At 48.9% G+C, this 12162-nt stretch overlaps 1 protein-coding gene across 1 annotated transcript in view; it reads right to left on the bottom strand.

Annotated features, from left to right (window-relative positions):
* The window catches only part of LOC140426100 (kynurenine--oxoglutarate transaminase 3-like), a 102398-nt gene that overhangs the window by 68566 nt on the left and 21670 nt on the right, over window positions 1-12162 (bottom strand). The window contains exons 5-6 of the mRNA XM_072510455.1: window positions 3162-3311; window positions 1053-1139 (exon numbers count right to left, since the gene is read on the bottom strand). Coding sequence (XP_072366556.1) covers window positions 1053-1139; window positions 3162-3311 — 237 coding nt within the window. The remainder of the gene's footprint in view (window positions 1-1052; window positions 1140-3161; window positions 3312-12162) is intronic.

Consider the following 12162-nt stretch of genomic DNA (forward strand, 5'->3'; position numbering starts at 1 on the left):
TAGTAAGGGCGTGGAATGCCCTGCCTGCAACAGTAGTGAACTCGCCAACACTAAGGACATTCAAATGGTCATTGGATAGACATATGGACAATAAGGGAATAGTGTAGATGGGCTTTAGAGTGGTTTCACAGGTCGGCGCAACATTGAGGGCCGAAGGGCCTGTACTGCGCTGTAATGTTCTATGTTCTATGATCCAGAACAAAGTAGCCCCGCTTGACTGCCACACCCTTAACATATATTCACTCCCTCCACTAGCAATGTGCAGTAGCAGCAGTGTGTACCACCTACAAGATGTACTGTAGGAACTCATCAAGAATCCTTGGACAGCACCTTACAAATCCATGACCATGTAGAAGGACAAGAGCAGCATATACATGGGAACTGCATCACCTGGAAGTTCCCCTCCAAGTCACTCATCATCCTGACTCATCGCCATTCCTTCATTGTCACTGGATCAAAATCCTGGAACTCCCTCCATAACAGCACTGTGGGTGTACCTACACCACATAATTGATCATAGGATCCCTACTGTGCAGGAGGAGGCCATTCAGCCCATCAAGCCCACACCAACGAAAGAGCACCCTGCCCAGCCCCATTCCACGCTCTATTCCTGTAACCGTTGGACACTGAGGGGCAATTTGACATGACTAATCCACCTAACCTGCACATCTGTGGGCTGTGGGAGGAAACTGGAGCACCCGGAGGAAACCCACAAAGACAACGTGAAAACTCCACATAGACATTCACCCAAGGTTGGAATCGAACCCGGGTCCCTGGCACTGTGAGGCAGTAGTGCTAACCACCATGCTGCCCATGGACTACAGCAATTCAAGAAGACAGCTCACCACCACCTTCTCAAAGATAATTGGTAGACAATAAACGCTGCCCTAGCCAGTGAATCCCACTCCCTTGAATGAATGTACAGAGTTGGAGACAATAGAATTGATTACCATACAAATCATGAGTTTAAAACAATTATTTCTGTCCATGCAAATTCAACATCACTGCCAAACCTTAATAGAAAATAGTGTTTCATTGGATCAAATACTCACAGGCCTTAATGCGATGAAGACTGGGATGCCTCCAGCCATTTTAACCATTGGCTCATAACAGTCAAAGAATGGCTCTATGATTATCACCTGAAATTAAAATAGGAATTAAACATCCAGGTTTATTTTTTAAAAAAACAGTACAGATTTGTATTTCGGACAACGTAAATGCACACCCCCGGCAAAGAATTATGACTGACATGCCACTTGTAATGTAGACCAACACAGCAGCCAATCTACACACAGTAAAAACCCACACCCAAAGAAAATCCTTTTTAGCGAGTAACAAACATGCAAGTTTCAAAAGACATTTCTTACTCAGAAAGGTGAATCTGCTCCCTTTCACTTCAGTGGTGTGTGCCAGTGGCAAAGCACTTGCTTTGGCTGTTAACTTTTTATACAGCTTCTCTACTGTTGTGACTAGGTTACTTTGAAAATTCTTTTTATATGAACCAGATTACACACGAGCAAATCAAGAAGTTGAAGTTGCAAGACTGTCCCCCGATTCAAAATAAAGGATTTGTAAGAAGGGCAGGAGCGTAGTGAGATACTAGACAACGTGATTATGACTGTAATTTCTCAGTTGTAGGGAACAACTTAATGTAGCTTTGCTTAGCTTTTTGACTTCTTGTTTGTAGCAACATAGACCGCAAAGCAAAGTTTTTTGTTCAGCGGGGCAAGCAAGAAGTTAAAATCTCCATTCTTCATATCAGCGGGACCAGAAGATCTTGCTGGCGTGAGGGGTCTGAGAACTTCAGCTATGGTGGAAAGCTAATGGGCGGGTTACCCTGTCCAGCGACGCTGGAATCATGAATCACGATTGAGCGGAGAATTGTGCATCAGCCTAAAATAGAGGTCCGTGCCTGGCTCTCAACGGAACGTCACGTTCCAGCGTTTGAGGCAGTGTAAATGCGTCCCACACCCTGCGTCGGCATGGGCATGCAAATTGTACAGCTGTTAGCATATCATTAATGGGCCTGACCCGATAGTCTCCGGCCTCCTGCGATGCTTCGCCTCTACCAGGCAGAACTGATGCCAGTGTGGAACCGGGTACCGTAGCTGCTGAGGGCAAAAGAGGGGGTCAGCCAAGTTTCCAAAGGCGCAACTGTGAGCTGCCAGTTGTGCCGTGGCTGTGGGGAGGGGGGGCAATTCGCCAGGGCGAGTCATGGGGGGTGACGCAGGAGATGGGCTGAGGGTTTGGGGTGTATGTCCCGGACCAGGGTGGCCGCACAAAGCCACCATTGCCATGGTCTGCAAGGCAGCCATCTGGCTGCACCCTCCACTGACTGCCCCCTTGACCCGTAAATGTGCCGAGCGCCACCGGCCGTAAGGGCACTCCCCCTCCCCGCCAGTCCAGCAGCGGGATGTGCATGGCCCAGCATAGCCAGTGGCTCACCAGTTGCTGGCGCCTCTCAGTGCACCCACCGAGGCGCTGCCCTACTGCTGGGAAAGGGGGGAGGATAGTTTTCAGAGGTTGGGACTGTTCTCCTGGGAGAGAAGGCAGCTAAGAAGAGATTCTATAGAGATGTTCAAAGTCATGAGAGGGGCTGGACAGGGTAGACAGGCAGAAACTGTTCCCCATTGTAAAAGGATTGAGAATGAAAGGACACAGATTGAAAGTGATTTACAAAAGAAGCAAATGTAATGCGAGAAAAAACTGTTTCACACAGCGAGTGGTTTGGGTCTGGAATGCGCTGCCTGGAAGCGTGATGGAGGCCAGTTCAAACAAGGCACTTAAGGAGGGCACCTGATGATTACTTGAATAGAAACAATGTGCGGGAGGTACCAGGAATTAGCGGCATTCTACTGCCAAGTCATAGCGCTCATTTGGACAGCTAGTGCAGACACTGTGAGATGAATGACCTCCTTCTGCACCAAGCAATTCTGCGATTATGTTTTAACTTAACAGAGACAACAGAATCCAGATGGATCTTCCCACCTCCATTCCAGAACAAAGCACAAACTAAAAGTGGAACTGCCCTGATCATGGTTCACGTTCACTCATTGGACAAACCCATGGAACAACTGCAAGAACCACAGCACATGGAACTTTTGTAAATTGATTAACACATACCCGCTTGCATGCGCAGAGAAATAACTTTGTTACTTTACCTCATCTCCCTCGTCAACCAGTCCTTGTATAGAGTTGGAAAGGGAACCGTACCCCCCAATTGTTACCACAATCTCTTTATTTGGATTGATGGAACGTCCGCATACATGTCCATAAAGGTCAGCAAGTGCCTTCACTAATGGAGGGTGGCCCTGATGTAAAAAGACACAATATAGTGAGAAATGAGAAGTACAAAAGAATATTCTTTCAGCATTTTGCAAATTCTGTGAAAGCCGCTTTATTTCTGAATATTATTGCGGCGAGTTAGGTTTTGGATTCCAGCAGTGCACTAGGGCAACGTGTTCTTCCTGGGCACTGGGACCCACCAACTTTGATCAACTTCAACTGCACCTCTATACAATTTTTTTTACTGGGCCCAAGGTCAGAAGCAAAAATGTTTTTCTTTTTAAAACAAAAACACATTTGGATAAGTGACCTCATGATTTAAACACCCGATTAGGTCATTTGTGGAATACGAATACATCGAATTAGGAGCAAGAGTAGGCCATCCAGTCCCTTGAGCCTGCTCCACCATTCAACATGATGGCTGATCGGATTGTGGCCTCAACCCCATATTCTGCCGCCCCGATTGACTCCCTTTTTAGTCAAGAATCTGAGGTTATCTATTTCCGTCTTTAAAATATTCGATGATCCTGCCTCCACTGCTCTGTGGGGAACAGAGTTCCAACGACTCAACCATCTGAGAAAACATTTCTTCTAATCTGTCTTAAACAGAAGGCCCCTTATTCTTGAACTGTATCCTTTAGTTCTAGTCTCTCCTGCAAGGGAAGACATCCTTTCAGCGTCCACCCTGTTAAATCCCCTCAGGATCTTGTATGTTTCAATACGATCCCCTCTCCTTTTTCTAAACTCCAATGGACACAGACCCAGTCTGTCCAATCTTTCTTCCATGATAACCCCTCAATCCCAGATACCAGTCAAGTGAACCTTCTCTGAAATCTTTGAATGCATTTATACCCTTTCTTAAATAAGAAGATTAAAATTGTACACAGCACTCCGGATGTGGTTTCACCAATGCCCCATACAACTGCAACAGAACATCCCTAGTTTTCTATTCCATTCCCCTTGCAATAAACAACAACATTCAATTTGCCTTCCTAATCACAGGCTGTACCTGCATATTAACTTTTCCTTATTCAGGGGAATGGGAACCGGATTTGTCGTCCAGCAACTAAGGTAGCCGATGTTCAGGACGCCAAAGCGTGTAGTGAGGCAGTGGGGAAGGGAACACTGACAAAGGAGAGTACTTGCAGGCACGGAGATGGGTTGAAGTGTGTATACTTCAACACAAGGAGCATCAGGAATAAGGTGGGTGAACTTAAGGCATGGATCGGTACTTGGGACTACGATGTGGTGGCCATCACGGAAACTTGGATAGAAGAGGGGCAGAAATGGTTGTTGGAGGTCTCTGGTTATAGATGTTTCAATAAGATTAGGGAGGGTGGTAAAAGAGGTGGGGGGGGGGGGGTGGCATTGTTAATTAGAGATAGTATAACAGCTGCAGAAAGGCAGTTTGAGGAGGATCTGCCTACTGAGGTAGTATGGGTTGAAGTCAGAAATAGGAAAGGAGCAGTCACCTTGTTGGGAGTTTTCTATAGGCTCCCCAAAGCAGCAGAGATGTGGAGGAACAGATTGGGAAACAGATTTTGGAAAGGCGCAGAAGTCACAGGGTAATAGTCATGGGTGACTTCAACTTCTCAAATATTGAATAGAAACTAGATCAAAAAGTTTGGATGGGGTGGTGTTTGTGCAGTGTGTCCAGGAAGCTTTTCTAACACAGTATGTCGATTGTCCGACCATAGGGGAGGCCATATTGGATTTGGTACTTGGTAATGAACCAGGGCAAGTGATAGATTTGTCAGTGGGGGAGCATTTTGGAGATAGTGAACACAATTCTGTTACTTTCACTTTAGTAATGGAGAAGGTTAGGTGCGAGCAACAGGGCAAGGTTTACAATTGGGGGAAGGGTAAATACGATGCTGTCAGACAAGAACTGAAGTGCACAAGTTGGGAACATAGGCTGTCAGGGAAGCACACAATTGAAATGTGGAACTTGTTCAAGGAACAGATACTACGTGTTCTTGATATGTATGTCCCTGTCTGGCAGGGAAAAGATGGTCGAGTGAGGGAACCATGGTTGACAAGAGAGGTTGAATGTCTTGTTAAATGGAAGAAGGAGACTTATGTAAGGCTGAGGAAACAAGGTTCAGACAGGGCACTGGAGGGATACAAGATAGCCAGTAGGGAACTGAAGAAAGGGATTAGGAGAGCTAAGAGAGGGCATGAAAAATCTTTGGCGGGTAGGATCAAGGAAAACCCCAAGGCCTTTTACACATATGAGAGAAATATGAGAATGACTAGAGCAAGGGTAGGTCCGATCAAGGACAGTAGCGGGAGATTGTGTATCGAGTCTGAAGAGATAGGAGAGGTCTTGAACGAGTACTTTTCTTCAGTATTTACTAATGAGAGGGGCCATATTGTTTGAGAGGACAGTGTGAAACAGACTGGCAAGCTCGAGGAGATACTTGTTAGGAAGGAAGATGTGTTGGGCATTTTGAAAAACTTGAGGATAGACAAGTCCCCCGGGCCTGATGGGATATATCCAAGGATTCTATGGGAAGCAAGGGATGAAATTGCAGAGCTATTGGCAATGATCTTTTCGTCCTCACTGTCAACAGGGGTGGTACCAGGGGATTGGAGAGTAGCGAATGTCGTGCCCCTGTTCAAAAAAGGGAATAGGGATAACCCTGGGAATTACAGGCTAGTTAGTCTTACTTCGGTGGTAGGCAAAGTAATGGAAAGGGTACTGAGGGATAGGATTTCTGAGCATCTGGAAAGACACTGCTTGATTAGGGATAGTCAGCACAGATTTGTGAGGGGTAGGTCTTGCCTCACAAGTCTTATTGAATTCTTTGATGAGGTGACCAAGCGCGTGGATGAAAGTAAAGCAGTGGATGTAGTGTACATGGATTTTAGTAAGGCATTTGATAAGGTTCCCCATGGTAGGCTTATGCAGAAAGTAAGGAGGCATGGGATAGTGGGAAATTTGGCCAGTTGGATAACAAACTGGCTAACCAATAGTAGTCAGAGAGTGGTGGTGGATGGCAAATATTCAACCTGGAGCCCAGTTACCAGTGGTGTACCGCAGGGATCAGTTCTGGGTCCTCTGCTGTTTGTGATTTTCATTATTGACTTGAATGAGGGAGTTGAAGGGTGGGTCAGTAAATTTGCAGATGCTATGAAGATTGGTGGAGTTGTGGATAGTGATGAGGGCTGTTGTCGGCTGCAAAGAGACATAGATAGGTTGCAGAGCTGGGCTGAGAAGTGGCAGATGGAGTTTAACCCTGAAAAGTGTGAGGTTGTCCATTTTGGAAAGACAAATATGAATGCGGAATACAGGGTTAACGGTAGAGTTCTTGGCAATGTGGAGGAGCAGAGAGATCTTGGGGTCTATGTTCATAGATCTTTGAAAGTTGCCACTCAAGTGGATAGAGCTGTGAAGAAGCTCCATGGTGTGCTCGCATTCATTAGCAGAGGGATTGAATTTAAGAGCCGTGAGGTGATGATGCAGCTGTACAAAACCTTGGTAAGGACACATTTGGAGTACTGTGTGCAGTTCTGGTCGCCTCATGTTAGGAAGGCTGTGGAAGCTTTGGAGAAGATGCAAAGGAGATTTACCAGGATGTTGCCTGGAATGGAGAGTAGGTCTTACGAGGAAAGGTTGAGGATGTTAGGCCTTTTGTCATTAGAACGGAGAAGGATGAGGGGAGACTTGATAGAGGTTTAGAAGATGATCAGGGGAATAGATAGAGTAGACAGTCAGAGACTTTTTCCCCGGGTGGAACAAACCATTACAAGGGGACATAAATTTAAGGTGAATGGTGGAAGATATAGGGGGGGATGTCAGAGGTAGGTTCTTTACCCAGAGAGTAGTGGGGGCATGGAATGCACTACCTGTGGAAGTAGTTGAGTCGGAAACATTAGGGACCTTCAAGCAGCTACTGGATAGGTACATGGATTACGGTAGAATGATGGGGTGTAGATTAATTTGTTCTCAATCTAAGACAAAATTTCAGCACAACATCGTGGGCCGAAGGGCCTGTTCTGTGCTGTATTTTCTATGTTCTATGTCCCAGAACATCCAGATCCCTCTGTACCTCAAGAGGTCTGCAATCTCTCTCCATTTAAATAGTATACTGTTTTCTATTCTTCCTGCCAAAGTGGATAAGTTTACATTTTCCCACATTATGCTCCATCTGCCAAATTTTTGCCCCCTTTCTTTTGCAGACTCCCTCTGTCCTCTTCACAACTTACTTTACTACCAAATCTTCATGTCATCAGCAAATTTAGCAACCACACCTTCGGATCCTTCATTCAGTCATTGGTACATGTTGTAAATAGTTGAGGACCCAGCAATGATCCCGGTGACACACCACTCATCATATCCTGCCAACCCTTAAATGACCCATGTTACCGCTTCGCTAGCCAGTCTTCTATCCATTCTAATATGTTACCCCTTACACCACAATTGTTTTGAACAGTAACCTCTGATATGACACCTTTTCAAATGCCTTCTGGAAATCTAAATACAGCACATCCACAGGTTCCCCTTTATCTACATTGCTTGTTATCCCTTCAAAGAACTTTAATAAAGTTGTCAAACATGATTTCCCTTTCAAAAACCATGTTGACTCTGCCTGATTGCCCAGTTCCCCGCTTTAACAGACATAGTAATAGATGCCAGCACTCTCCCCACTATAGATGTTAAGCTAACTGGCCTGTAATTTCCTACTTTCTGTCTCTTTCCTTTCTTGAATAAAGGAGTTACATTCATTATTTTCCAATCTGATGACACCCAAGATGGACCAGGGAAATATGAGAAGGAACAAAAAGAGCCTTGATGTCATTGGGAAACAAACCCATGGAATATTTGACATACTATTTGGACCTGGATGGAGACAAGGAACCAGAGGCAACAGAAACTCTACTATCAGCTGGGTGGAAGACATTCCTATTGAGAGACCAAATAGTTCAGTTCGTCCTCAACCTCAAAACGAAAACAGGACCGAATCATGGAGATTAGTCAGGGCACTGCAAATACTGGCCCTGTCTGCGACTCTAGGGAGAGATGTAGGAGTGTGTTTATAGTTAGGATAAAGACGTAGAGTAAAGGCTTATCACATGCACGTGACACTGATGTAACTGTGATGTAATGGTATATGATTAAGTAACTGAGATCTGGTGGGAATCAGAAGTTCAACCTCATTTAGAGTTAGGTAGCATAGTGGTTAGCACATAAAATTCTTATAAAATTGGTTCAATTCCCGGCTTGGGTCACTGTCCGTGCGGAGTCTGCACATTCTCCCCATGTCTGCGTGGGTTTCCTCCAGGTGCTCCGGTTTCCTCCCACAGTCCAAAAATGCACAGGTTAGGTGGATTGGCCATGATAAATTGCCCTGTGTGTCCAAAAAGGACAGACGGGGTTATGGGTATAGGGAGGAGGTGTGGGTATAGGGTGGAGGTGTGAGTATGGGGTGGAGGTGTGGGTATAGGGAGGAGGTGTGGGTATAGGGTGGGGGTGTGAGTATGGGGTGGAGGTGTGGGTATAGGGAGGAGGTGTGGGTATAGGGAGGAGGTGTGGGTATAGGGTGGGGGTGTGAGTATGGGGTGGAGGTGTGGGTATAGGGAGGAGGTGTGGGTATAGGGTGGGGGTGTGAGTATGGGGTGGAGGTGTGGGTATAGGGAGGAGGTGTGGGTATAGGGTGGGGGTGTGGGTATAGGGAGGAGGTGTGGGTATAGGGAGGAGGTGTGGGTATAGGGAGGAGGTGTGGGTATAGGGAGGAGGTGTGGGTATAGGGAGGAGGTGTGAGTATGGGGTGGAGGTGTGGGTATAGGGAGGAGGTGTGGGTATAGGGTGGAGGTGTGAGTATGGGGTGGAGGTGTGGGTATAGGGAGGAGGTGTGGGTATAGGGTGGGGGTGTGGGTATAGGGAGGAGGTGTGGGTATAGGGAGGAGGTGTGGGTATAGGGAGGAGGTGTGGGTATAGGGAGGAGGTGTGGGTATAGGGAGGAGGTGTGGGTATAGGGAGGAGGTGTGGGTATAGGGAGGAGGTGTGGGTATAGGGAGGAGGTGTGGGTATAGGGAGGAGGTGTGGGTATAGGGAGGAGGTGTGGGTATAGGGAGGAGGTGTGGGTATAGGGAGGAGGTGTGGGTATAGGGAGGAGGTGTGGGTATAGGGAGGAGGTGTGGGTATAGGGAGGAGGTGTGGGTATAGGGAGGAGGTGTGGGTATAGGGAGGAGGTGTGGGTATAGGGTGGGGGTGTGGGTATAGGGTGGAGGTGTGGGTATAGGGTGGAGGTGTGGGTATAGGGGGGGGTGTGAGTATGGGGTGGAGGTGTGGGTATAGGGTGGGGGTGTGGGTATAGGGAGGAGGTGTGGGTATAGGGAGGAGGTGTGGGTATAGGGAGGAGGTGTGGGTATAGGGTGGGGGTGTGGGTATAGGGTGGAGGTGTGGGTATAGGGAGGAGGTGTGGGTATAGGGAGGAGGTGTGGGTATAGGGTGGAGGTGTGGGTATAGGGAGGAGGTGTGGGTATAGGGTGGAGGTGTGGGTATAGGGTGGGGGTGTGAGTATGGGGTGGAGGTGTGGGTATAGGGAGGAGGTGTGGGTATAGGGAGGAGGTGTGGGTATAGGGTGGAGGTGTGGGTATAGGGAGGAGGTGTGGGTATAGGGTGGAGGTGTGGGTATAGGGAGGAGGTGTGGGTATAGGGAGGAGGTGTGGGTATAGGGAGGAGGTGTGGGTATAGGGTGGAGGTGTGGGTATAGGGAGGAGGTGTGGGTATAGGGAGGAGGTGTGGGTATAGGGAGGAGGTGTGGGTATAGGGAGGAGGTGTGGGTATAGGGAGGAGGTGTGGGTATAGGGAGGAGGTGTGGGTATAGGGAGGAGGTGTGGGTATAGGGAGGAGGTGTGGGTATAGGGTGGAGGTGTGGGTATAGGGGGGGGTGAGTATGGGGTGGAGGTGTGGGTATAGGATGGAGGAGTTGGTATAGGGGGGGGTGGGTATAGGGAGGAGGTGTGGGTATAGGGAGGAGGTGTGGGTATAGGGAGGAGGTGTGGGTATAGGGTGGGGGTGTGAGTATGGGGTGGAGGTGTGGGTATAGGGAGGAGGTGTGGGTATAGGGAGGAGGTGTGGGTATAGGGTGAGGGTGTGGGTATAGGGTGGGGGTGTGAGTATGGGGTGGAGGTGTGGGTATAGGGTGGAGGTGTGGGTATAGGGAGGAGGTGTGGGTATAGGGTGGGGGTGTGAGTATGGGGTGGAGGTGTGGGTGGAGGTGTGGGTATAGGGTGGAGGTGTGGGCTTGGTTAGGGTGCTCTTTCCAAGGGCTGTTGCTGACCCGATGGGTCTTTTTCCGATTGACAGGCAGTGACTAGTGGGGTATCCTAGGGATCTGTGCCAGGATCCCAATTGCTCACATTATATATTAATGATTTGGCCGAGGACACTAAATGTAGTATCTCCAAATTTGCAGATGATATAACGTTGGGTGGGAGAGTGAACTGTGAGGAGGATACAGAGATGCTTCAGTGGGATTTGGACATGCTGAGTGAGTGGGCATATGCAGTATAATATGGATAAATGTGAGGTTATCTTTTGCAAAAATAGGAAGGCAGATTATTATTTGAATGGGTGTAAATTGAGAGAAGTGGATACTCAGCAAGACCTTGGTGTCCTCGGGCGGGATTCTCCGACCCCCTGCCGGGGGGCGACGTGAATCCCGCCCCAGCTGGCCGCCGAATTCTCCGGCACTGAAAATTTGGCGGGGGCAAGAATCACGCAGCGCCGGTCAGCTGCCCCCCCCCCCCGGCAATTCTCCGGCCCGCAATGGGCCGAAGTCCCGCTGCTGTCATGCCTGTCCCGCCGACATGAATCAAACCACCTACCTTATCGGCGGGACTGGTGGCATGGGCGGGCTCTGGGGTCCTGGGGGGGGCGCGGGGCAATCTGGCCCCGGGGGGTGCCCCCACGGTGGCCTGGCCCGCGATTGGGGCCCACTGATAGGCAGGCGGGCCTGTGCCGTGGGGGCACTCTTTTCCCTCCGGCTCGGCCACAGCCTTCACCATGGCCGATGCGGAAGAGACACCCCCTGCTGCGCAGGCGCGGGGATGACGTCAGCAGCCGCTGACGCATGCGCGGACTCGCGTCGGCCGGCAGAGTCCTTTCGGCCCCGGCTGGCTTGGCGCCAAAGGCATTCCACGTGAGCCGGTGGAGCGGAAACCACTCCGGCGCGGGCCTAGCCCCTCAAGGCCCCTAAAGGTGCGGAAATCCGCACATTTGGGGCGACCCGAAGCCAGAGTGGTTCCCGCCACACCATCCCGCCGGGACCCCCCGCCCCGCCAGGTAGAGGAGAATTCCGCCCCTCATGTATCAGTCACTGAAAATGTGCAGGTACAGCAGGCAGTAAAGAAGGTAAATGGTATGCTGGCCTTCATAGCGAGAGGATTTGAGTGTAGGAATAGGGCTGTTTTATTGCATTGGATAGGGCATTGGTCGGGCAGCACGGTGACCCAGTGGGTAGCACTGCTGCCTCAATGCGCCAAAGTCCCAGGTTCGATCCCGGCTCTGGGTCACTGACCGTGTGGAGTTTCCACATTCTCCCCGTGTTTGCGTGGGTTTCGCCCCCACAACCCAAAGATGTGCAAAATAGGTGGATTGGCCACGCTAAATTGCCCCTTAATTGGAAAAAAAATAATTGGGTAATCTAAATTTTTTTATTTTTTTTAAAGTATAGGGCATTGGTGAGGCCACATCTGGAGTATTGTGTGCAGTTTTGGGTTTTCTTATCTGAGGAAGGATGTTCTTGCTAGGGAGGGAGTGCAGCGAAGGTTTACCAGGCTGATTCCTGGGATTGTGGGACTGTCATATGAAGAGAGACTAAGTCGCTTAGGATTATATTCATTGGAGTTTAGAAGAGTGAGAGAGAT

The sequence above is a fragment of the Scyliorhinus torazame genome, chromosome 7 (genome assembly GCF_047496885.1).
Source record: "Scyliorhinus torazame isolate Kashiwa2021f chromosome 7, sScyTor2.1, whole genome shotgun sequence".
Classification (NCBI taxonomy): Eukaryota; Metazoa; Chordata; class Chondrichthyes; order Carcharhiniformes; family Scyliorhinidae; genus Scyliorhinus; species Scyliorhinus torazame.